Raw genomic sequence first — 26,520 nt, 5'->3', positions numbered from 1 at the left:
AAGGGACCCCATGGATCAATTAGTCCAACCATTTAAAAATGATTTTGATATTAATTAAACTCTTTTTGAGATTTCAATTTTGAGATTTTTTTCTTCTTAAAAAGCTTCAGAGGTAGAGAATCCACAGTGACAATTGGTAGACTCTTCCACTATATTCAAATTTGATTGTCAAGCTTTTCCTTATATTTTAACAAAATCTGAATAACTGAAATTTATCCCTATTATTTCTTGTCCTAATTTCAGAGACAATAGAAATAATATTTGACCATTTTCTCCATGGAACATTTTTATGTGTACCTAAATACTGATATGTCTTCCCTCTGTTTTTTCTCCAGATCTAACATTCTAAGTTACTGCAGTTTGTTCTTGTAGGACATGTCTTCAAGACCCTGTATCATTTTTGTCACCCTTCTCTGTTCGAATGTTTCAACATCCTTCTGAGGGCCAGAATCATACACCGTACTTCAGATGTATTTTCATCAGCGCAGAATAGAGGGGAATAAAGACTTCATGTGTCTTTGATACAGTGCTTCTTATGTACTATAGAACTCCATATCTTGTTTGTGGGTTGTATGTTCTTCTTCCCTAAATGTAATACCTTACATTTCTCCCTGTGAAAGGACATTTCAATGATATTAACTGAGTCTCCCAACCTGCTCAGACTAGATTGCAATCTCATTCTTTCATACTGGATGTCATCCAGACCTTTAGATGTTGTATCAACTGCTAATTTTATAAACATTCCATCAATCCTATTATCCAAGTATGGAGATGGCTTTGAGGGCGACGAGAACCATTACCAAAAAGATGAGAAGGAAAGAAAGCATAGCTTAAGTCCGGAAATGTAGAAAGTGTGTGCAAACACCTCAGACAGATACCTCCCTAAAACACAAGGCTAGGAAAGAGAAGACGGAGCACAATCAGACTTCCAAAATTATGTTATCACAGTCACTTCAAATAAAAGTTGTCTTTAGTCTTCCAGCAGTTATTTCTTGGTCAGATTTGCCTCATGAGACTGACATCACATCATTAACAAAATTTCAAACAGTAAGATATACAAACCCTATGGACACTAATTCACTCAAGTTCTGTTTCAGGTTGCAGACACACATACACAAACATAGTTGCTATGGAGTTAACCAGATAACAATAGACATGATCATAAATCAGGGTCTGTGCAAAGAGGGCTTGCCTGAATAAGCCCATTTGAAGTTTAAGTAGCAACAGAATGGTCCATATTCATTCCAGACGCCAAGAATGCCAAGTTGCCCAATCAGCCAGCCCAAGAGTCAAGGGTTCAAGAGTACATAAACATATAAACAAGAGCCGTAAACTAAGTCTCCAATAAAAACTGAACCCCAAAGCAGCTATGTAAATCCATTTCTGCAAGCAGCTGACTACAATTACTCAGATCTCATCCTTTGCTTAGTGAGGAGACAGTTTCCCTGCTCACCTCTGCGTGCATCGAGATCTGGGGCTTAAGGATTGTGTCTCATTGTCCAACTGCTGCCACTGATGCTTGTGATTTCTCAGCTTCCTCCAAGGAATCATAGCTTGAAGATTCCAGAGGCTGACAATCCACAGACTCAACTGGACCAGTGTTCTCAGAATGAGAGCAAGACTCGAATCTGAATCCTGTCCCATGACATAGTGGGGACTGTAGTGCCATCCAATCCACATTTCAACAGCTTGTCAAAAAGAATGTAATGTGGAACCTTTGTTGAAATCAAGGTGAGTTATATCCATAGTGTTCCCCTTGTCTTTCAAAGAAGATGTCTAAAAAAGACAGGAGAATTGTCTCACATGGCTCATGCTGAACCTTAGCAATCATGGCATTGTGTTTAAGATGGTTACAGATGGCCTGATTTATTATCTGCTCTCTTGGTATTGATGTTAGGCTCACTGCTCAGTAATTACTGGGATCCCCTTTTCCCTCCTTTCTTGAAGAGGAGGCTGTATTTGTTTCTCCAATTTTATATCCCTCTCTACTTCCCCAGAATTCCTCAATAGATCTCAAGAGCTTTTCAGATAGTTCTTTAATTCTAGGGCACATTTCATCAGGGACTGAATTTGAAGATCCTTAGCTAGAAATTCCTTTACTATATCATTTCTGACTTCCCCTGTTGTGTTCCTTCCATCCGTGTTATTCATTTGCCTTTAGATATAAAGAAATTTCTCAGTTTGGATTAAGTAGCAAGTCGATTATCTCCTTTCTTTGTCCTCTTGTTGGGAAAGAAATTGAAGAAATCCATGCTACATTTTGTCATCCTTATTTTCCTCTTTATTTTTCTGACCCTGTTTTTCTGATAGTGAATTAAGGGTGGCCATTTTGATGTCAGTTTCAAAGACTGTGATTTCACCCTTAAAAATGAATCTCTCAAATGTTTTAGGGAAAAGTGAGTTTACTATGCTCATGGGTTATAGATCTTTTCTTTATTTTAACTTTTCAAATTTAACAAAAAATAATGGGAACACTAATATTCTGTGGCTCATCCATCTGATTATTTAATTAATAAGTTTTAAACATTTCCCCCAAAAAAGTCAGAGTCCAAAATGGGGCAAAAGCAATCCAGACTCAATTAAAATAATCTGGGATTTGTTAGATCTTATGCAATTTCCATTATAAAATGATTCCTCTAGAAATATTTATTTGTTTAACTTATATGTTACCTATTTCACCTGGAGTGACACTAGGCAGCTTACAATAATTAAAAACTAATGAAAACCAATGAAACAATTACAAATTTCAACCTCACCAAACTGGTTTCTTATTAAACTGGAGTGGGATACTAAATAGGGTGGTATGGGGTCAGTCTTGGATCTTCAACTCTTCAAAACTTGCATGAACCAATGGAAAAAAGCACATCACTTTGTAGTTAATAGATGATGCCAGGTAGAATATTTTGCCCCAAAAGGCACAACAATTACAATATTTTTGATAAGTTAAAGAAGTAAGCTGCAAATAATAGTAGAATGAAGGGCTAGGTTCTTCAATGAGGAAAAATGGGACTGCCATAGAATATAAGAAAAATGGCATGGCAATAGTACTTACAAAAACTATCTAGGAATTGTAATCTCTGAGGTGATTCTGAACTAACTAATATAGGCTAATACAACTTTAAACTCCATCTGTGGAAGAATAGGTTCCAAATTATTAGTTGGCATTGGTTGCTTCTACACTGCATATTTTGCCTAGTTCTAGACGTCATATTCCAGGAATAATTGATGTAAAATGAAACAGGTTGCGAAAAGGTTAACAAGGGTGATCAGGGGACTCGTAAGCTAAGTGCTACAGGGAAAAATTGAGGAGCTTGATACACTTGGGCCTGAGAAGAGAAAATTAACCACTCTGTGATTGCACTCTTCAACTATGCTACTTGAACATGTATCACAGAGAAAGCTTTTCTGTCATCTCAAGGGTAAGAAAATATATGGATTTAAATTACTAGAAGACAGTTGTCAACTGAAAGTGTAAGAAGTTTGATTGTGGAACCAGTTACTAGGATGTTAGTTGTCTTTTTGTCTCTGATTATGTTCAAGCAGGCTCTGAACAGATTGCTGTTAGGGAAGGTAACACTTAGATTTCTACACTCAACTAGGTGGTTGGACTCAGATCCAAATGGATTCTTCCAGCACTAATCTTGTGATACTATTAATAGTAATAAATTTATCATTGGAGAATAAAACATACAAAGAATGGTTGCAGGAATTGGGTTAATAAAAAAAGGACTTGGGGTGACAAGATAGCAGTATTCCAACATCTAAGGGGCTGCACAAAGAAGCTATTCTCCAAAGTGCCTGAAGAAGCAATGGATAGAAACTGATCAAGGAGAGAACCAAACCAGAAATAAGGAGAAATTTTCTGACAGTTAGAACAATTAATCAGTGAAATGTCTGCCTTCAGAAGTTGTGGATGCTGGAAATTTTTAAGAAGAGACTGGACAACTATTTATCAGAAATGGCTTCTTGAGCAGGAAATTGGACTAGATTACCTTCAAGGTCCCTTCCAACTCTGCTTTCTATTATCATAAATCTATAAAAATAACAATACTGCAACATAGTATAAGTAGTTGTAAAATCACAATATAAAATAAAGAATTTCTATGCCAAAAGGCCCATCATAGAATAAAATCAATACATGTATATTGAAATGGCTTTAAAAAGTCAAAGAAAAATAAATGTTTTTAGTGCCTTATTTTAAAGATAGATCTGAGTCATAACCTAATTTTGCTAGGAAATCAATTTGGAAGAACTGTTGGCAGAAAGCTGTGAACTACACCATAACTTTTCTAGTGTGCAGGAGAATCAGCCATTGATGGTCTGTAAAAAGGTCAAAAGCATAGGCTTATGGACTAACAGCCTGTCTTTCCAAAAGCTGGGTGTGTACAACATGGTTCCACGCATTGTGATGTAGTTTCTCTATGTATTCTTTGCAATCAATCAATGCTGAGAAGTTACAGGACACCTCAAATATGGAACTTAACTGTAACAATAATATTTGTAGTGGATAGATCTAATAGCATCAATAGCAATGATAAAAAATAGAAGAGGTCCCTTAATTTATTAAGAGAAAGGTAAAGAGAGAAATGGAAAAACAGTTCTCAAGAACTCTAGCTGGAGTGAGAAGCAGAGACACAGGGCAGAAAGTAGCAATAATAATAATAAATTTGAGAAAACAAAAAAAATAAAAGCAAACAGAAGGCTCAGGTGAAGAGTTTTTCCAAAAAAAGGGCAGAAGTAGGCATGTTTCCAAGACTCAGGAAATAAACTAATTGTAGTGTACTAACCTTATAAGAAAATGGACAAAAAAAATCTTGAAAAAGAATAATGTAATTGTTATCTAGTTAACTTCAAGTTAAATACTTGCCACTGGTGTGATAAAATACTTGTCATTTTTTTTAAGTTTTAGAATTCTTGGGAAGCTTATTTCAGTAAGGAATGGGGTACTGGCACTGATTAATAGTCTTGCACTATAGATAGTGTACAAGGTGCAAAACATACCCAGGGATTCTCTTCAATGTCACAGATTCGCAACAAACAAGACAACGTGGAACTTTTGTGAAGTCTAGGTGATCACTGACACAACGCATTGCAAAAAAATGGAGGAGAAGAATAATTGAAGCATTCCAAGGTGATCTGAGCCTCAGGATTTCTGGAATGCTGTTGTTTTGTTTGTTTGCTATCCCTTTTCTTTTAGTTAGATCGGTGTGCCAAGAGAGATGCCCCTGTCATTCACAAAAGAGGTTGACCTGAATTATTAATAATTGGACAAGTTTAATGTGGCCTTGTATTCCCTGAAGCATTAAAGATCATGTACTTGGTGAAAACCATTGCACTTTTCCTGACTTGACGAATTGGGAGCATTAAAAGACACACATCAGCCCCTTCCCCCTGCATAGCAGCTGCTTGTTAACACGAAAGAGAAGGAAGGTGACTTAAAAATGTATCTCCCGAGGACTGAAAAAGTACATAGGAACAATTGCAGACAAGGGAAACTTCAAGTTGAAGGTGTGATTCCAGTAATAATCTCTTCCATTCAGGATTTCTGCTCTATTTTTATTGAAAAGATAAAAATTAACTCCAAATTTATAGGATAAGAAGTAAGTAGATTTGTCTAACTTCAATCATTCCTAACAATTTGATATTTATGCCCATGCACTGAGGCTGGCTTTAGGAGCTACAGCAACCTCACGGCATGTACTAGTTAGTATAATGGACAAGGAGAGTGTTCATCCTTAACATTTACCACCAGTCTGTTAAGTAAGGATAGTTGAGGAGGTGAATAAATAATTGCATGCTTGCTTTATTATACATGTGCTGCTGTTTGTTTTGAATGAGTGCTAGCAGGTCTGGGATTGGCTGTTTTAATCCAGGTTTCAATTGTACACATAGCTGTGGGGGGTCACCAAAAATAAAACTTGCGACCCTATGAACCATAATGTACCAGCCACCCCTGTCCTCCCCTGTCTTTCTGAGTCTGCCCAAACTCATGCCGATTGCGTAGATGACACTATCTAACTATCTCATCCTCTGCCATCCCCTTCTCTTTTTGCCTTCAATCTTTCCCAATATCAGAGTCTCTTCCAATGATTCCTCTCTTCTCATTTGGTGGCCAAAGAATTTGAGCTTCAGCTTCAGTATCTTCCCTTCCAAAGAACAGTCAGGAGTTCTTTAGAATTGACTGATTTGATCTCCTTGCAGTCCAGGGGACTCTCAAAAGTCTTCTCCAACACCCAAATAAAATTAGGAAAAACAAAAAATAAAATTAAGAAAAACCAAGCGCACAGGTATAGTATAGGTGGTACCTTGCTCAATAGTAGCAACTGTAAGAGGGATCTCGTAGTCCTAGTGGACAATCTCTTAAATATGAGCCAGCAGTGTGCTGCAGCTGCCAAAAAAGCCAACACAGTGCTAGGCTGCATTAACAGAGGGATAGAATCAAGATCACGTGAAGTGTTAATACCACTTTACAATGCCTTGGTAAGGCCACACCTGGAATACTGCATCCAGTTTTGGTCACCACGATGTAAAAAAGATGTCGAGACTCTAGAAAGAGTACAGAGAAGAGCAACAAAGATGATTGGGGGACTGGAGGTTAAAACATTTAGAGAACGGTTGCTGGAATTGGGTATGTGTAGTTTAATGAAGAGAAGGGTGAGGGGTGACATGATAGCAGTGTCCCAATATCTCAGGGGCTGCCACAAAGAAGAGGGAGCCAGGCTGTTCTCCAGAGCACCTGAGAGCAGGACAAGAAGCAATGGATGGAAACTAGTCAAGGAGAGAAGCAACCTAGAACTAAGGAGAAATTTCCTGACAGTTAGAACAATTAATCAGTGGAACAACCTGCCTCCAGAAGCTGTTAATGCTTCAACACTGGAAGTTTTTAAGAAGAGACTGGACTGCCATTCATATGAAATGGTATAGGGTTTCCTGCCTGAGCAGGGGGTTGGACTAGATGACCTCCAAGATCCCTTCCAACTTCTTCTTCTTCTTCTTCTTCTTCTTCTTCTTCTTCTTCTTCTTCTTCTTCTTCTTCTTCTTCTTCTTCTTCTTCTTCTTCTTCTTCTATTATTATTATTATTATTATTATTATTATTATTATTATTATTATTATTATTATTATTATTATTTTGAAAGGTCTTCTGAAGAGAGTTTGGATTTTAACTGTACCAAAAAATTAGACATTGTAAATCTAATATGCAGACTCACTGGTGTGCATCCAGATGCATGTCTTATTTGTAACCAGTTTTGCTTAGTACAGCTGGCTCATTAGTTTTCTTACTATATTCAGGCTTGGCACTGAAGCAGAGAAAAAAAAATGCTGATTGCCTTACTTAGTTTGGTCAATATAGAACTTGCCTGCAGTTCCTCCTGTTTTATTATTATTTTTTATTTGCTGCATTTTCCTCCCACTGCTCTCTCCCCTGCTTTGCAGATTGTGATTTATCCCTGAGCAACTTGCATTAATTAAAAGACCTAAGGGATAAGAAGCAGAAGAAAAAGAAAGAAGGAGGTCAGTTCTTCAAGGCTATAATAGAGTGAATATGGAGATGGCATTTATACGCAGGTCAAATTAAGCTGATCTTCCCTGCCCAGAGCTCTAGTTTGTATAATGCCTTTTCTCAGGTACTTCCTCCTTCTGATGGATGGAGCCAGCATGGATGCAGTCAGAATGATGTGTTGTTCTTACACACTCTGGCCCAAGGCTGCCTATTAGGATGGGTTATAAGGGAAAACTTGCTTAATTGTGTCACTCGTTAAGACATAAGTATAAGGTTGTGGCATTTGCATGGTGAGATCACCATGGATTGCAATGGATGCTTCTGTTCTTGTCCTTTGACCATGGTTGGTTGAAGCTGAATGTTTTGTATAGCAAATTCCCTCAGCCAATGAAAGAGGCTCAATTTCTAAAATAATAGCCTCATGTTTGGTTTGACCCAGATGTCCACTTCTCTAATTTGGGACCTTCAGAGTTTTCCTAATGTTTTGGCTAACATTATTTGCAGATGCAAATGCAGATCCCCATTATTTCGCACGTTTCAGGCGTTCAGAATAAGCTCCAAATTTATGACTACTGGCTAGGCTTTCTTGCTCATTGTCTGTTGTATTAATCAGGTCTATTTATTCTCTCCTCTGTGGGAGATTTTAGTTTGGTTTGAAGCTGCATCAGCCTGGAGAATAATGATTTGTATCATAATAAACATTTCCAAAGCTACCCCAGTGGACAAGTACCGGTAATTAGTCCTTCACTTCATACCAGAAGCAAATTCATCTGTCTGTATACTTTGGGTAATGCCCTTATTCCACTTCTCTTCCTGGTATCTTCTATGCCGCTGAAATGTACTGTATTTCTGGTGGTTCCAGCCTATTCTAGAATGTTGCTAAGATGCAGATGGAGTGGGAATCACTGCACCAGCAAGTTTTTACTAATGGACTAACATCATGTAATACAACTCGTTGGCTGTATCATTATTTTAAACTCCAAATTTATTTTCGGTTCAGCTGTAGAGAGACATGATCATAAAATAGGCCAAAGGTATTTCTCACCTTATTTTAGTAATTTGGAGGAGAAAAACACATCACTTCCTTTTTTTTTTTTTGAAAGGCCACAAGAATTATAGTTAGAAGGGCATTTGCTTTGCCAAATAAAACATAGCTATGTTCTATTTCTTGGAATATTGAGTTTTTAAAATTGCTCTTGGGAAAGTTCTAAAAAAATCTGTCTTGCTATTGCAAATGTCTGTGGAAATTCTCAATCCATCCAGGTTATGGTTGTCCCAATGGTGGTTTTTTCCAAAAGGCAAGTGGACTTTCTTGTTTACTTTTTTCTTTGAAAACATTTCGCTTCTCATCCAAGAAGCTTCTTCAGTTCTAATTAAAGAAGTTAGAACTGAAGAAGCTTCTTGGATGAGTAGTAAAACATTTTCAAAGAAAAAAACCCCAACTAGAAAGTCCAGTTTGCCTTTTGGAAAAAAGCACCTTTAGGATGTCTTGCTATTGTACCTTTTGAATTAGTGGTTTCAGATTCTCTTAGGAGAAATCTTAATTGTTTTAATATCTGTTCCTAATTTTTGGCATAGTTAGTGCTTTATGATATCTGGAATGTAAGTCTCACTGAAGTTAATAAGAGACTTCTACCGATGCTTAATTTTATTCTATTGATTTCTGTGCAGTTTAGATTTTAATCCTGTTGTGTATTTATTGTTGCATATTTCAACAATAGATATCAATAAAAGCCCTGCTGCTTCCTTGTTACTTTTTCCCCCCTTTCAAAAGTTGGCTAAATAATGCTAATCCTATTCTTTGTGATATGATTGCATTCAGAATTACTGTTTCTTTCTCATTCCTTTCCTTGGCCTTTTGCACTGACAAATTCAATGGGGTATTTATTCATACTGAGATTAATCTTTTCCAGAAAAGACCTCTTGAAAGTGGGAATGTTCTTCAAGGCAGGAGGATGGAACAAACATTTTCAGTGGCTGTGTCTTCACTTAGGAGGAAACCCCCACCCCCTTTCCTTAGATTACTGTAGTAAAAAATTATAATTCAGGATTGCCTATAGTTGTGTTTCTCACTCTCAGCATCTTTTCATGCTGGATGGGGAATCCTGAGAGTTGAAGTCCACCCATCTTAAAGATGCTGAAATGGAAAAATATTCTCTGCAGCAACTACAAGCCGCCCTTGAGGTTTTCAAGCCATCGTCCTACTTGGAGAGGCCAGGGGCTTATGGCTTTGGATTTTTGGCAAGTAAAGTAGAAATTCTACCAGTGAGTGACAGTGGCAGACTTCCATCAGTACAATTTTTTTCTCCAAAGATTTTCTTGATATTGGCACTTTCTGACATTAGGTTGAGGTCTTTTACACTTTCCTGGACCTTTAATATTGAAGAAAAAAAATGGAAAACAGATATAAAAAGGGAAGGAAGGAGAAGACCAAGTTGATGACTGGATGGAATTGATAAGACCTTCAATAAGAGAAAGGTGAGAAATTTAAAAAAATAAAAGGCAATGTATGGATGGTGCATGTAAAAATGGCTTTCAACAATAGAAAGATATGGAGACATGTATTAGGTAGTCCTTGACTTACGGCCATAAATGAGCCCAACATTTCTGTTGCTAAGTGAGACAGTTGTTAAAGTGAATTTTGCCCCATTTTACAACCTTTCTTGCCACAGTTGTTAAGTGAATCGCTGCACTTCCTAAGTTAGTAATGGCTTCCCCATTAACTTTGCTTGTCCAGAAGGTCAAAAGTTGATCATATGACCACGGGACGCTGCAACTATCATAAATATGAGTCAGTTTCCAAGCATCCAAATTTAACCACACGATACTGAAGATGCTGCAATGGTCATTAAATGTGAAAAACTGTCATAAGTCATTTTTTTCAATGCCATTATAATTTCAAACAGTCACTAAATGAACTGTTGTAAGTCAAGGACTACCTGTAGTGAATGGTATTGTTGTATTAGAGAGATTTCTTATTCTCTCTTATAATCTAGCTCATTTCTTTTTTCCCCCCACTACATCTCCTTCCTTTCCTTCATTTTGCATTAAGTTGCTCCCTCCAAAATGGAATTGTAGGTTTTATTAGTATGCATTTTAATGCATAATTCTTACTTTAATTTTGTATTTCTTTGGTTGAAGACCAATATTTTCATACTAGGTTTTAAAACTGCCTGCTTATTTATATTGTCGGTAAAGGGATTTTTTTCCAGAAATATAGGGCAGGCCAGTTACATTAGGTTACAGTCACAGAGCAATATATATTTGGTTGCTCCAGTTGTACATATATTCCAATTACTGATGGTTATGGGTTACCAAGAGAATAATTTGTGGAGCAATAAAATCATTTCTATTTCTCAGTAGTAGCCAATGTAAAGATAAATAATTAAATTACATTGTTGAATTGTAATGTTTCTGGAGTTCTTAGGAATCGTCAAATGATTTTTTTTAAAAAAAGAGCTGCCTCTTCTTCCACCCGTGTATCAACTTGCTTATACAAAAATCTAATAAAAATAATCTTTCCACATGCCTACTGGTATATGCTTTCTGAGTGACAAGCAGTTTTTAAGGATGTGTATACAGTACTTGATTTTGACTGTGCAAAAGAAGAATGATCCGAGTATAATGGTCTTCTCAAATATTGAATATGTTAACAAACATAGACTTTATGAATAGAGTTAGTCCACAGCAGATGCCTAGAAAAACAATCTGACAACATAAAGATAGCCTTTTAGTTCTTTCATATTCTCTGTGCCTGGTTTCACAGTTACACGAAGCCTCGGTTTATTTCCTTGCCAAAGTTAATCGCTGTTGTCTATGTTTGTCTGAAATAACCACAGTTTATAAATGATACAATTCATAACACTATATTAAGCCAGAGTTTATTTTGGCTTAGTGCAGTGTGCAAATCTGGTATGTAATCATGCTGAAGTAGCATATTACATCAGACTTATTACAATGTTTAAAATCTTTACGTTGAAGGGATTTTATTATGCTTATGGTTTTAGTATAAGTTCAACATTAGCAGCTATTTTATATGGTAACCACTAGTAACCATTTTATATTGATATTTGTATTGTTATTATGTAATCATTGTTTTGTTATTTTGTAATCATTATTTTGTAGTCAGATGCTTTATGTATTTTGGAAAAGTAAAAGTCTCATGTTAAAGGGGAGGGGGAAAAGGAGCTGCGGTGGAGCCTGGGTTGTTGTGTATGTGGTGGAGCCTGGGTTGTTGTGTATGAGTCATCATGTAGGCCAGGGGTGTCAAACTCAATTTCATTGAGGGCCGCATCAGCATTGCGGTTGCCCTCAGGGGGCCGGGTGGGTGTGGCCTGGGTGGGTGTGGCCTACTGGGTGGACGTGGCTAGAGTGCATATGGCCTACTGGGTGGGCGTGGCCAGCTCTACATCGTTCGCATCAAGGGTGCCTATGGGGGCCTGGGCAGGAGTGGGACAGATCTGAGGGTCTCTGGCAGGAGGAGGGTCTCTGGGCCAGGGCCAAGGCAGTGGGGGCCGTTCCCTCACTGTTTCCAGGATGGCTTCGCGGGCCGCATGAAACCACTTCACGGGCCGGATCCGGCCCCCGGGCCTTGTGTTTGACACGTCTGATGTAGGCATTATTTTTCTGTACCTTTTGGTTCCTAGTACCAAGTACTCTTTGTTCTGAAGGGGTATAAAAGGTGGAAGACATCTTTCCTGGTTGTTGCCTTTATCTTTCTACCAGCCACGAAGAGAGATGTGGCCACCCAACTCTTTTTGATCAAAATAATAGTTGTTTGCTTGCTGAAACCTCGGCTCAGGAGTTTCTTTTGGCTCTTTTAAATTCCTGAGTAATGCTGGGGCAATTGTGAGGCTAAGTGTAAAACCTTACAATATGTAATGATTTGCAAATGTTCCTGGAAACTATTCCCAATACCCTATGGATGCTTCCTCCTGCTTTTTCTCCTTGTATGAGAATAATTTGTAATGTCTGGTTGGCCATTGTTCTCATTTAAAATTAATGTCAGATACAGTAGAGCAGGGGTGTCAAACTCAATTTCATTGAGGGCCGCATCAGCATTGCAGTTGCCCTCAGGGGGCTGGGTGGGTATGGCCTGGGTGGGCATGGCCTACTGGGTGGGCATGGCCAGCTCTACATCGTTCACATCAAGGGTGCCTATGGGGGCCTGGGCAGGAGTGGGACAGATGTGAGGGTCTCTGGCAGGAGGAGGGTCTCTGGCCCAGGGCCAAGGCAGTGGGGGCCGTTCCCTCACTGTTTCCAGGATGGCTTCACGGGCCGCATGAAACCACTTCGCGGGCCGGATCTGGCCCCCGGGCCTTGTGTTTGACATGTCTGCAGTAGAGGGACAAAAAGGCTAATCTTGTTTTCTTTCTTTGGAAAAAATAGCCCCCTGGTATGAGAGATGGAGGTGGATGGTAGGGTGGAGAAGGCAAAGCATTTGACTGGTTATCTTAAATGAGGCAATTCAGTGAAGCTGCTTGGAAGGCTGAAAACAAAAAGGCAGGACTAGAACTCAGGGCTCTGAGTTTCTAACCTGGTGCCTTAACCCCTAAACCAAACTGGCTTTACTGTTTGTTTTAGTTAGCAATAGAAAAACCAATGTTCATTCATGCACACATGAAGAATCCCAGGATTACAACCAAGAATAAAATTAAAATGTGTCATCTATGAATTAGACAACAATTTTTTATTTTTGGTTTACATTTGGTCTTGATCCTTCTTTTATTATTTATTTCAGTTTCCCTCCCTACAACAGAGGCTCTTAGCTTCACACTGTTCTTTTATTTGCATTGCAGTTTGAGATGAAACTGAAAAGATTCATCTTTTTACACACTGTAGGGTCTAAGATTTCTAGCCAGGTAGCACAGGGAATCCTTAATTTGTAAGCTATCTTGATGTTAGGTCCTTTGTGTTAGAAACTCTTAAATTGTCTCTAGCACTCTCTTATTGTTAAGGGCTGAAGCATGGGGACAAATTGTTGCGTTCTGACTTATTTACTTTTTTTCAGGAAAGAAAATCTTGCAGTCATACCAGGTGAGTACAGAACAGTTTGCTGCTTCAGAGCAGCTACCATAGAGGGCAATTTAAATTGTTCTCTAGTGTAGAAGCTGTTTCATTTGGGCCTGACAATTTGATATACCTGGATGTTTAGCACTTGGCTGTATGGCTTTGATTATAAGATAATGTTTATGGTAGATAATTTTTATGCTGCTCTCCAAAACTCTAAATGAAGTGGTGTATACTCCTGCAATTATGTGTATAGTTTTGGGGTGTGAGCATGTATTACTTTTTACATGGTTTTGTTTATTGTTTTATTTGGTGCTAAAACAACAACCCTTCATTTCTTGAGACAAGTTTCATAATCTGTATGCTGACAGGGCAATGGCCCTGTCTGTGCAAAGAAACTATAAAAGGGGAAAATTCCTTGCATCTGCACAAAACTTATGGGTGGCAGTCACAACAGCAATTAGATACTAAGTCACCTTGTTCTTCTTTTCACAAAATTTGTTTTATTGGGAGTCATTCCACCTCACAATGTTACTGGCAGAAGAAAATGCTACAACATTCATTTTGATGTTCCTCTTTCCGAAGAACAGCTTTTGTGTCTATTGTTTTATGTATAAATTAATACTTTGATCGATTTCATGTTCTCTTCCCATCCCCTTCTCTTTTTAATGTTCTTAGCAGACTGTAAGCTTGGAGGCAAGAATTGGGTTTGTACAGCATCAGGATAATTTCTTCCAGAAAGATTCTAGTCCTCACAGGCTAGCCATGTGAATTAGATGCAGCAACACAGCTGTCTTGTGAGCATCTTAAAGACCAGAAAAAAATCACCCAAAAATTTTTTTTGTGGCTCACAGACACTTCATCAAATGCATAGAATATCGTGCAGAGAAAGATATACTTTCCTTAAGACAGTTTTCTGTGTATCTGATGAAGTGAACAGTGACCCATAAAAGCTTCTGAGATAATAAATACGTTAGCCTTTCAGACAACCCAAGAGTTTTTGCTGCTTTAAACTGCTTTAAATTGCAGGAGGGTTGGTGTTGACAAATAACTCCTGTTATATTTTCCAAAGTAAATGATTAGTTATTCTTACTCCATTCTCTTCAAAAAAGAGAAAGTGAAAAGGGCAGCGAGCAGCGAGCAGACATTCTCATAAGAAAATTGTATTGCAAAGATTCAGTGAATGTATATTGTAAAAAGACTTTGGAAAGTATACAGAAAATATACAGAAAATACTTATTGGACCTATTTGTGCAGCATGCTTAAACGTAACTACTAGTAACCCAATCAAATATCCTTACTGGTGGCTCTGGCAGTATACAATCTCATTAACTAGACCAAAAACTTAACATATATTTATTATATTTATATTTTTGGCATGGAGACTATATCCATGTCTTCCAGACAATACGTAGTTTCCCATCAGTTGTTGGACAACAAGAACATTTGCTAAGTTATATGACACCACAAGCTTCTTCCTTTCTAGCTAGGCAGGCTAGAATAAGCTTGAGCCTTGCAGCCAGTCAATATTTTAAAAGTATGATCCATGCCTAGATCACGACTTTTTAGGAACTGCTCATCTTTAGGTCTTTCTTTTTCTTGGAGGAATATTTCTGGAAAGTGCAGTTGGTTCATCAGGGGAGATCAGCTGATAATCATGGCTACCTCTGCAAAAAGTGGCATTTAAAAAGCGAAAAGAATTGACTGAGACTGTAGATTTCCCAGGTTTGATAGGAGCAAAGACACTGCTGTCAACATGTGTAAGAACATGTAAGCCTGGCAGGCTTCTAAAAATCTTTGCATTGGAAATGCAGAAAATGTTATTTGGCTGAAGAAACTGGGAGATACAATACGGTCCCTTGTTTGTAGTGGTTTCACAATTTTGCTTTTTAAACAGTCACATAGAATATTTTTATTATCTAAATGTTCCTGGCTTTGACTTTGTCTTATTTCCCCTAAGGGCATTTTCTCTTAATAAATTGCACTCCTGTTGGTTTTATCCCCAAAGCTGCTAAGGGATTACAGTACTATCAAATTACCTCAGGGATCATTGCCTTTCATGTCTGCCCCTTGGGAATCTGAGGCGAGCTTTGAAGGTCATTCTCTGGTAACCTAACTAACTTACATTAACAGAGTAGTAGCTACTGAGGAAAGGGCTCTTCCAGGGCTGTTTCAGTATCTTGATTATTTAACTATTTACTCATTTACTTGTAGCATTTATTTATCTCAATCAACTAAAACTCTTAATGATTTGCCATTTCTAAAATTAGTAGGTTGTATTCCACTATCTATATCAGGGGTGTCAAACTGCTGACCCATGAGCCAGTTGCATCATATGGATGCCGCGCCCACCCCAGCTCCAGCAATGCAAAAAAAAATCATGATACGTCGCGACACGTCACATGACACAGCGAGTTTGACACCTGTGATCTATATTGAGCCGTGATGGTGCAGTGGTTAGAGTGCAGTACTGCAGGCTACTTCTGCTGACTGCCTGCTGTTCAGCAGTTTGATCTCACTGGCTCAAGGTTGACTCAGCCTTCCAGCCTTCTGAGGTCGGTAAAATGAGGACCCAGATTATTGGGGGACAATATGCTAACTCTGTAAACCGCTTAGAGAAGGCTGTAAAGCACTGTGAAGCGGTATATAAGTCTAAGTGCTATTGCTATATTGCTACCCCAAGTCATCCAGTGTAACAACCAATATGGTTTCTGTCTCATTCCTGAATCCAGATTATGATGTATTCATATCCTCTAGATCTGTCTGAAATTGTTGCCCTGTAAAAGTGAATCCTAATCCATATATGAGAGAGCTAATGATGCAAAGACCCATTTTCTTGATATTCATAAATTCAAAAATCTATCAGGTAATAGCATAAAATGTTACCTCTGTGATGTCAGTAATTTCTGTCCTTCAGGGTTCTGTCTTAGAAGGAATTTATGTGATTTTATCAATGAAATAAGAGAACCAGTTTGGGGTAATGATTAAGGCTCCAGGAAAAACCCGGAGACTATGAGTTGTAGTCCTGCCTTAGGCACGAACTGGGTGACTTTGTTCCAATCACTCCCTCTCAGCTTTAAGAAGTAGGCAAACCACTTATGAAATCTTGCCAAGTAAACTGCAGAGATGTGTCTAAACAGTCTCCAAGAATTAACATGGACTCTAGATGTCTCTTTACCTGCTTCATTTCTCAGAGGTATTCAGAAATGCCAATAAATAAACCAGGGTTTGCTATGAAATCTAGGCCCACCTGGAAAACAGAATGTCCCGCTCCTTCAATATTCCTCCCTCTCTCTCTCTCTCTGTGTTTCTCTCTCTCTCTCTCTCTCTCTCTCTCTCTCTCTCTCTCTCTCTCTCTCTCTCTCTTGTGTTTTACAAAAGAAAAAACATTTTATTAGGCAATTCTTGTAAAATAGGGAAGTGCTGCCTTTTTTCCAGTGAATGTCATTAGACCTGATGTTTTCAGAATGATTTTTTTCTTTTGGCCAGATTGAGTATGACTACAACCATCATGCAAAGGGACATATCCAGAGAAATACAGATACATAGCAAAACTAGTTTTGCCTGACTATTTCAGATGATTTTTCTTTAAATTTGTGTTAAAAATCTATTGTACATATAAAAGGTATTCTCCTCTGTTTGCTCAGTCAGCTGCTTGTGTGTCTAACAAAGATCAGTTACACCTCTTCAAAAAATTAATAGATGATTTGAAGGTAACACTCCCCTTTTTTTCCTCCATGGGTTTGTCTATTCACTGCATGGCTAACTGTTATTCTAAAGCAGTGAATCCCATAATTTAATTTAATTTTTGTGCAATGAAATGCTTCCATTTGTTTTTTCTGCATCCAATGCCTATCAATTTTGCTAGGATACAAAGGTCTGAAGAAAGGGTGAAAGATCTTTGTTTCCTCTCTTGCTGGACAATTCATTTTACTTTGTAATAAAAAATTAGACTGTGTTTCATTTAAAGAAGATCAGTTCCCACTAAATATGATAACAATGCATAATAAATATAACAGAATCCATCTCTCTCTCTCCCCCGCCCTGTGTGTATGTGTGTGTGTGTGTTTTATAAAAGATAAAACATTTTATTAGGGAATTAGTGAAAAGGAATAAAGTAGAATAAATCAAAGACTATACCAGGCAAACTGGTTTTAACATAACTGGTATAATATTTAGCAGAAATATTACATAGCACATATTTGCCTAATTTGATAAATAACCTACATTTTATAAAATTGATTGCCTAGGCTGAAGCTTCCAACATTTTAAGATTGAAATAACCAGAGACTAAACAAAACCAGTACAGTATCAAAATATAGCGTAGATGTCTCCCACCTCATCATGGAAGAGCAAAAGAAAGAAATACAATATTTAAACCCTGGATAAATATAAACGGTGGACTGGATTGCTAGATTCTGCAGAAGCAAATCACTAGTAAGGCTTTTCTTTGCATTTTCAGTAGTACCAACTTATCTGTCCAAATTTATTCTTGACTTTCCCATCATTAGCTCATCCCTTCTGGTTGAATTTCTAAATAAAGATGTATTTAAAGAGTTTCTAGGAGAAATTCTAACATCAATGTCTTTCATTTAATCATTACATATTTTTGTCAACTAGCCATTGTCTCCTGGATTCTGCGGTTGTGCAGGTAGGCTGTGGTGTGTAAAAGATAACTTGGCCTGCAATTTCAGCAGACAGTAAAAGGCTGGGGTATACTGGTAGAGTGAAATATATGTCGCATTTCATTTACCTACTCCTTCCATCCTCTTTTCCAACTTGGAAGAGGAGTCCAGTTCTTCTTCTGAATTAATTTTCTTTCAAAACATTCAGCTTTTGTATTCAGCATCTTTTGGCTAGCTGTACTTCATTGCTTAATCTATTTCGATAAAGCACATGGGTCTTTATTGCCATATTTTCAAAATAAGGTAATTGCAATGAGCTCTAATGTGATTTTTTTCCAATAATAATAAATTAAAATAGAAGTGATCACTATTTTACCTTTCATATTAAAGGTAAAATTAAGTCTCGGATTTAGAAATATGGAATACCATTGAGTGCTGAACCACTTGAAGTTGCAGAGAAGAGAAATGAGTAAAAGTTCTACTGTACAAGTAAAATATTTAGGGACATATTTTTCCATTTTGATGGACCAAGAAATGTTTGAAAAACTTTATTAAAAATTTCCCAAATTTCTCTGACTTTATCATTCATACTCCAGTACAGCCTATGAGAAAATAGGCAGTCACAGCTGCAAACTAGACAGTTTTATTTAATTTAGGGAATAACTTCTAAGGTTATTTTGCAGTAATGGTTAGTTTTGTGTTCTATCCAAATGATGTCACTCTGATGTTGTAAAGCTATCAAGGGTCAATTCAGTGCCTGGATTACAGAGATTGTTTCCTATACTTCCTTTATATCTTGAAAATTCTCCTCTATACTGTTTAAGAGGAGAGAAGAACAAGGCCACAATAATTCCAATATATGATATGTATAAGAGCCGTCATAGCTGTTCTTCTTATTAAGAGTGAATATTTCTTGATTCTCAACTAATGGGTATGCAAAGTTGGGAATTCCAAAATTTGCAAATAATTTTGTGATCACCAAGTGATTGCTCTACGAATCCCTTCAAGTTCTAAATTAAATTCAGGTCTAGAGATTTGACCTTTTTCTGCTCTAAAACCTTTATATTTGGATACTTCTTATGGCAATTCTTGTATTAGGTACATCTGTCTGATGTCTTTTAGAAGTATGTCTGTTGGAATATTTAACAATCCTGCTTTAATTCCGTATCAAATAAATAGCTTTCTCTTCCATTCATTCTCAAGAGTTCTGCTCCTGTTCTGTCTCATTCCAAGTCTACCTAATGTTGTTTGTTCTTTCTGTTCCAAATTGTTTTTTATATGATGTTTGATTTTGGACATCTGATGCATTTTCCGAAAGATCACATATGAACAGACTTTCCTTCATACTCTCTGTATTTCCTAAATAATGGCAGAATACATAGAAATTAATTAATTAATTAATTAATTAATTAATTAATTAATTAATTATTGGGACTTATATGCCGCCCTATCTCCCGAGGGACTCAGGGCGGCTAACAACAATAACATACAATAAATACAGAAGTTAAGATAAAATTAATACAGGTCTAAAGCTAGTTCTATATATTGCCCAAAAGCTTTGGAAACAGTAACAGCTACATTATTTAATTTATTTTCTATGTTATATTCAGCTTTGAAAGAAGAACTTCAATATGAGAAGACTAGTAAAAAAAGTTGCTGTAAGAGAAAGTATAAAATACTTGAGGATCATTAAAATATCATAATAATGCTTAGGGGAAAAAATACGACAAATCAGAAAAGATATTACCAGGCTTACAAAATCTTAAGTATAAACATGTCTTGTAAAAAAAAACTATTAAAGAGGAGCCGCCTTCTTCAAAACAGTTTTGCTCGGATATAACCTCCCAAATAATACGAAGTTGCTTGAAAGAAATGCAACCACACCATACAGCAGGGGTGTCAAACTGCCAGCCCACGGGCCGGATGCGTCATGCCAAAGCCACGCCCACCCCATTGCCGGTAATGGGGAAAAAGTCACGATACATTGTGACACATCACGTTGCGAGTTTGACACCCCTGCACAGGATGCAATAATGTTTTTTAAGAAGTATATTACTAATAAACTTAACAGTAAGATAATGATGCAATAAAAACAACAAGAGACAACTGGATGATCTGTTGGATGGTAAAGAAAATACAAATGCTAAGCTATTCTCCAAAGCGCCCGAAGGCAGGACAAGAAGCAACAGATGGAAACTAATCAAGGAGGGAAGCAGCCTAGAACTAAGGAGAAACTTCCTGACAGTTAGAACAATTAACCAGTGGAACAACCTGCTTCCAAAAGCTGTGAATGCTCCAACACTGGAAGTTTTTAAGAAGAGACTGAACAGCCATTTGTCTGAAATGGTATAGGGTTTCTTGCCTGAAAAAGGGGTTGGACTAGATGACCTCCAAGGTCCCTTCTAGCTTTACTATTATGATTATGAGTAAATACAATAAAAATATTGCAGAGAAAATGAATGAATTCCTTGTGTCTTTTTTCGGTATAGATTGTAATGATAGAATTCTTCAACTGATATTGCACAACAACTAACCGGGCACCCTGAAGTTATTTTAAAGAAAATGCAACAATCCAAAAAAGGAGGAAAAAGCTTCAAGGGAAGAAAGGAGAAACTCTGCCTCTGGAAATATGGAATGGGTATATATTAAGAAGGTTATTCAGGAGCTAAAATATTTTAAGAACTAAGAAGAGCTGTAGTGATCAGGCTACGTCTTGTTAATCAGCATTCTGTTTGCCTCCAGATGATTCTGTTTGAAAACAGTAGTCCTTTCTTATCATTGTTCCCCTAATTGTGTCACACTTTGAACATATATATTTTGTAAACTTAGCTGATGAATAGTGAACAGTGACACAATAATTCGAGCTCTGGAATACTTGTGCAGTTTCCTGGATAATTTGCTTCTTTACAGATATTTTATTAAATATAGGCTGACAGGTCTTGGGGGGGAAAATATTACAGGTAGTCCTTGATTAAAAACAGTTTGTTTATTGATTAAACTTTAGTGACTTTTTCAGGCTGTTGTTTAGTTACAACAGCCTGAAAAAGTGACTTATGACTGTTGTTCACATTTATGACCATTGCAGCATCCCCATGGTCGCATGGTCAGGATTCAGATGCTTGGCAACTGACTCATATTTATGACAGTTTCACTGACCTGGGGTCACGTGATCACTTTTTGCAATTGACAAGCAAACTCAGTGGGAAAGCCAGATGCGCTTAACAACCATGTTGCTAGTTTAACAAATGGAAGTTATTCACTTAACAACTGTGGCAAGAAAGGTGGTAAAATGGGACAAAACTCACTTAACAAACGTTTCGCTTAGGAACAGAAATTTTGGCTCAATTGTGATCCCAGGTTGAGGAATTCCTGTATTTATTTTGTGTAGCACCATAACAGATTTTCAAGAAAGAACTGCTCAACGTTTGATATTTTAAAGGTCAAGTTTTAAAAACTATCCTAATCTAAATATAATTTGGAGTATGTACAGTACATGTTCTTCATATATTTTCTCCCAAAGAACATAACTATAAAAAAACTAAACAGGGAGGCTATAGCTGGGTCTCATTTCTGCAGTACAGACAAAATGAGAGTTCCCCAATTTTTCTCTTAATTTAGTCTCAACACTTTTCTTTTGGCTGCCCTACAAAAAAAACCCTGACCTCTCTGTATTAGTTTGCTAAAGTATTTGTCTTTCATGAAAACCAATACAATCAGCAGAGCTAGCATAAAGGACCATCTTGGGCTGTATTATAATAGCAAGACTGTTTTGTGACCATGTTCTACAGGCAGACTGGAGGTGACAATATTATTTACTTTTGCTGCTTAGGGTCCAGAGAAGGAATAAATTGATATTGATTTTTGGAACATTATAGTGAAGTGTCTAAATGTCAACAGAAGACCTGGGTGACAGGACAGCAGGAGAGACCATATGGCGACTGCTTTTTAAAATGAAATGTGGTTTTCTTCTTTAAACTATTTATATCTTTCTTGCCCCTCCCCCTTTCCATGTTCTTATAAGTAAACTTAATTGCCTATAGTGCTTCTGTTATGAATAACACCTTTACCTTTTAAAAATGAAATTACTATAGTTGGCGTTTAATTCTGTAATCATAGTCAACCATCAGAATGGTTTGGTGTACTTTATTTGAGCCAATTTTCCATGTATATCGGAGTTGTGAAAATAATTGTTTGCATGAAGACATGCTGCTGATATTCTTCAGCACATACCCTGTGGAAGGTATTAACTACAATAGGTACAGTAGGTTTACAGCTTTTGTTCTTTGCTTTTGTTTTTGCTCGTACACATCCCTATTTGCAAAAAAACAAAACAAGACACCCAAGCTTAAATTTCTTGCCATTTTCCGCGAATCTTCCACCTTTGGCCCCTCTTATTCTAACTGCAGTGTTTAATTTTGGTTATAGATGCACTACTGTGTACTGGCACCTGCTGGGAGAAATATATATGAAAGATCTACAATTACCCCTGACTGTTTAATGGGTAGCCCTTTTCCTTGAGTTAATCATGCGGACCCTCTAGTAGTTTGAGATGAGTCATGTTTCTGAACTTCCCCTGAGGCTCTTTGCTGTCATCCCTTTCAGACTAGGTGAACTGCATGCCAGGCTTCCTGGAACTCACAAATTAATCAGAATGCTGTGGTAAATTTGAATGTTTCAGATGGCATTTAAGTTGGTTGCTTCAAAAAATGTATAGCCCTTTCCTATGGATTTTTTTTCAACTTTTCTTAGTTGGTTTTTTTTTGCACTGAGGAAGCAGTCGTATTTGAAATGAGTTTGACAGAAAGGAATGAACAAAGGACAGGGTGTGAATAAAACATGTCCCTTTCTTCTGTTTATTGTTTAGCAAGCAGCTAATCAACAGCTCTCTTGAGAACTTGCCTGCATCTTTCCAAATTTTTGCTTTTTAGCATCAGGGTTACAACAAAAGATATATTATTGAGATTGTTATTTTTCCAAAACATTAAAGATTTCATTTTCTGCTCTTTTTTTGCTTCTTGTCTGCAACTGATGTCTTGTGGCATCTAATTTTTCATCAGATTAGCCTTTTCCATAAGGGTAGAGTTAGTCCTCGTTTTATGACCACAAATGGAGCCCAAAATTTGCTAAGCGAGACACTTGCTAAGTGACTTTTGCCCCATTTTATGAGCTTTCTTGCCACTGTTGTTCAGTGAATCCTTGTAGTTGTTAAGTTAGGAAAACGGCTGTTAAGTGACTCTGGTTTCCCTGTTCACTTTACTTGATAGAAGGTCACAAAAGGTGATCACATGACCCTGAGACACTACAACTGTCATAAATATGAGTCAGTTGCCAAGCTTTTGATCATGTGACCATAGGGTTGCTAAAATGGTCATAAGTATGAAAAACAGTCATAAATCACTTTATCAATGCTGTTGTAAGTTTCAATGGCCACTAAGCAAATATTTATAAGTTGGAGGGACCACCTGCACTAAGCTTGTGGTCTCTAGGTGTTATTGAATAGGATGGTTTTGTGAACTAGATATTCTTGTCAGGTTTTATGTTCTCCAGAAGACTCAAGCAATTTCCAAATGACCGTGTGGGATCTATGGGAATGAAATTTTTAATTTTTAATTCAAGTTCAATACTTCTTTGATCTCAATAAATTCAAGGAGATGGTTGAGTTAGCCAGTTGAAGTAAGATTACCTTAGAGAAATTACGGCAAAAATATATGATCTGTGATTTAAGATTTGCCTAAGTGGCTTCTACAGAATTAATTTTTAATGTAAAAATACATGTAAAAAATTCTATGCGGTTTCAATGTGATTGAATTTAATCACATCTCAGGAGAGATTATTATTTGTTTATTGAGATGCACATCTGTATGATTTTAGTAAATGAATAAATATGGCTGACTTCTTCAAGTGGCATATCAATGGATTTTATGCAAGCACGCTAAAATTGTATATTTTAAAATAAATTCGCTAATATTGAAATTATTAATTGGTTAATAATTTTTATTATTTTTCACTCTGAATTCATATATAGAAAAACATATGAAAATGTATGTCTTTTTTATCCAAGTTGGAGGCTTATTATATTTTGTTTTCATAGGGCACTTTTCTTTAGAGGCTTTTTGTTGTCATTCACAATAGTTAATGTAGTTGGTTGGCAAGATAACAATTTGCATGATACAAAAATAAAATGATGTTGAAAAATATGCTTTAATTGAAATCCCAATTGAAAGGGTAAAATGATATTATTAATTATTTTCAAAATGTCTGAGGTGCTGAAGAATTAATTACTTCTTCCGTTTGTCATGTTACACATCTTTTGACATGGTGATGAAACGTGAACAAGAATTTTTTTAAAAATTATAATGGCAAAGTACTTTTTTATGTGTAACTTCTACTTTCCTTATTGAATCTGAATGAAGTTGGCATTTAAGATGTGCAACAGAAGAATATCACAAAGGGAAAACTACTTTATAAATCAGATTGAAATCAAATTGGTCTGTGCATATGCATAAGCATGTTTAAAAAATAATGACATGTTTCATTATATCCTAAAAATAATTCTTTTAGTAACTGGGTTGCAGAACAAGACTTTAGGAAATAAATGCATGAAGTATCGAGTGCAAAAAGGAATGTGTGTTTCTATACGTGTGTGCGTGTGTGTGCACGCGCGCGCACACACACACACACACCCATACACACACACACACACACCTATCATGGATTCACCTAGTAGGGCAATACATTTTTAGTTCGTTGCTTGTAAATGATTCTGTTTGTGCAACATACAGTGAAGCATGAAGTTCCATCAATTCAGTATTGCTAGTTAGATTTTGTCATTGCTCAAGGGCTTTCCTTAGAGAATTTATGCCTGTTGAACTTAATTTATTCATCTTTTATTATTATTGGAACAGATTATGGGAAATTGCTAAACATATAAAAATGCCTGTATTGTTTTAAACCTTGCTTTATAAATCCACATTGCTTCTTGACCAGGCAAAAAATGTGCATTCATTTTAAGTTGTGTCATCACATAAAGAACATCTTTAACATAAACAAATGGATGCTTCAAAGAAGTTTGGTTTTTAAACTTAAACTAGACTAAAAACCAAGAAATAATTGTTTTCTCAGTCAGTGGAGAGTTAGAAGGAAGTTCAAATACATAAACTTAAGTGAGATTACTTCTGTGCAAAGCATTTATTAAGTTTACTGAAATGATTAATTCTATATTCCATTCTAAATAAAGTCCTTCCATTGTACTACCTCTGAAATACAGATTAACGTAACATAATTATGATACTTGCAGCTACCACAAAGAAGAGGGGGTCAACCTATTATCCTAAGCACCAGAAAGCAGGACAAGAAGCAATGGGTAGAAACTATTCAAGGAGAGAAGCAACCTAGAACTAAGGAGAAATTTCTTGACAGTTAAAACAATAAAATGGCTTGCTTTTATAAGTTGTGGATGCTCCATCACTGGAGGTTTTTAGAAGAGATTGGACAAACACTTGTCTGAAATGATAATAGGGTTAGTTAGGGTTAGGAGATTGGACTAGAACAGGGGTGTCAAACTCAATTTCATTGAGGGCCACATCAGCACTGCGGTTGCCCTCAGAGGGCCGGGTGGGTATGGCCAGGGTGGGCGTGGCCTACTGGGTGGGCGTGGCTAGAGTGTGTATGGCCTACTGGGTGGTCGTGGCCTGCTTTACATCATTGGCATCAAGGGTGCCTATGGGGGCCTGGGCAGGAGTGGGACAGATCTGAGGGTCTCTGGCAGAAGGAGGGTCTCTGGGCCAGGGCCAAGGCAGTGGGGGCTGTTCCCTCACTGTTTCCAGGATGGCTTCGCGGGCCACATGAAACCACTTCACGGGCCGGATCTGGCCCCCCGGGCCTTGTGTTTGACATGTCTGGACTAGAATACCTCCAAGGTATCCCTTCCACCTCTGTTATTCTGTAAATATCAAAAGAAGAAAATGTCTGAAAGAAATGTGGTAGTTGGTATAAAAATACAACAGAAGTGAATAAAAATGTGTGTGTGTGTTTTGTGTGTGTAGTAATTTTTATATAAAACAAAGATATATCTAAAATCTGTAATATATTTTCAAACTGCATCAATGTAATTCAGTTTTAAGTCAACCAATTCTTTCAGATGATTTACTGTACATTAGAATAATTTTCTATAACACTTTCTATAGTTTAGGGACTAATGAAGGGTTGGGTTTCTTTTCTTTTCTTTGTCTTTCTCTGGAAAAATGAATATGTTAAAACTAGACATAGCCTCCAAAACATAACCTGCATCTTTCTGAACAGTGTCTCAGCAGAGGAATTTTAATTATAGCATATTCTGTTTTCCCTGATTTCAACAAAGAACAAAGTTAAAAATGCCATATTCT

General features: G+C 37.1%; 1 protein-coding gene across 3 annotated transcripts in view; it reads left to right on the top strand.

Moving 5' to 3' along the window:
- The window catches only part of PRKN (parkin RBR E3 ubiquitin protein ligase), a 712,723-nt gene that overhangs the window by 18,104 nt on the left and 668,099 nt on the right, over positions 1–26,520 (top strand). Inside the window, exons 1-5 of one of the 3 annotated variants that reach the window (XM_083372990.1) lie at positions 1,709–1,731; positions 5,027–5,131; positions 7,436–7,513; positions 9,889–9,980; positions 13,513–13,538. The exons of 1 other annotated variant lie outside the window; for it this stretch is intronic. In XM_083372990.1, the coding sequence (XP_083229116.1) occupies positions 9,949–9,980; positions 13,513–13,538 (58 nt within the window). In that variant the 5' untranslated portion in view covers positions 1,709–1,731; positions 5,027–5,131; positions 7,436–7,513; positions 9,889–9,948. Of the gene's footprint in view, positions 1–1,708; positions 1,732–5,026; positions 5,132–7,435; positions 7,514–9,888; positions 9,981–13,512; positions 13,539–20,686; positions 20,775–26,520 lie in introns of those variants that run through there. One more of the 3 variants, XM_083372989.1, reaches the window with a different exon arrangement.

Source organism: Vipera ursinii (genome assembly GCF_947247035.1).
Source record: "Vipera ursinii genome assembly, chromosome: 1".
In the NCBI taxonomy this organism is placed as follows: Eukaryota; Metazoa; Chordata; class Lepidosauria; order Squamata; family Viperidae; genus Vipera; species Vipera ursinii.
Note: the sequence above shows the minus strand (reverse complement) of the source record. Positions and strands in the feature narration are given on the sequence as shown.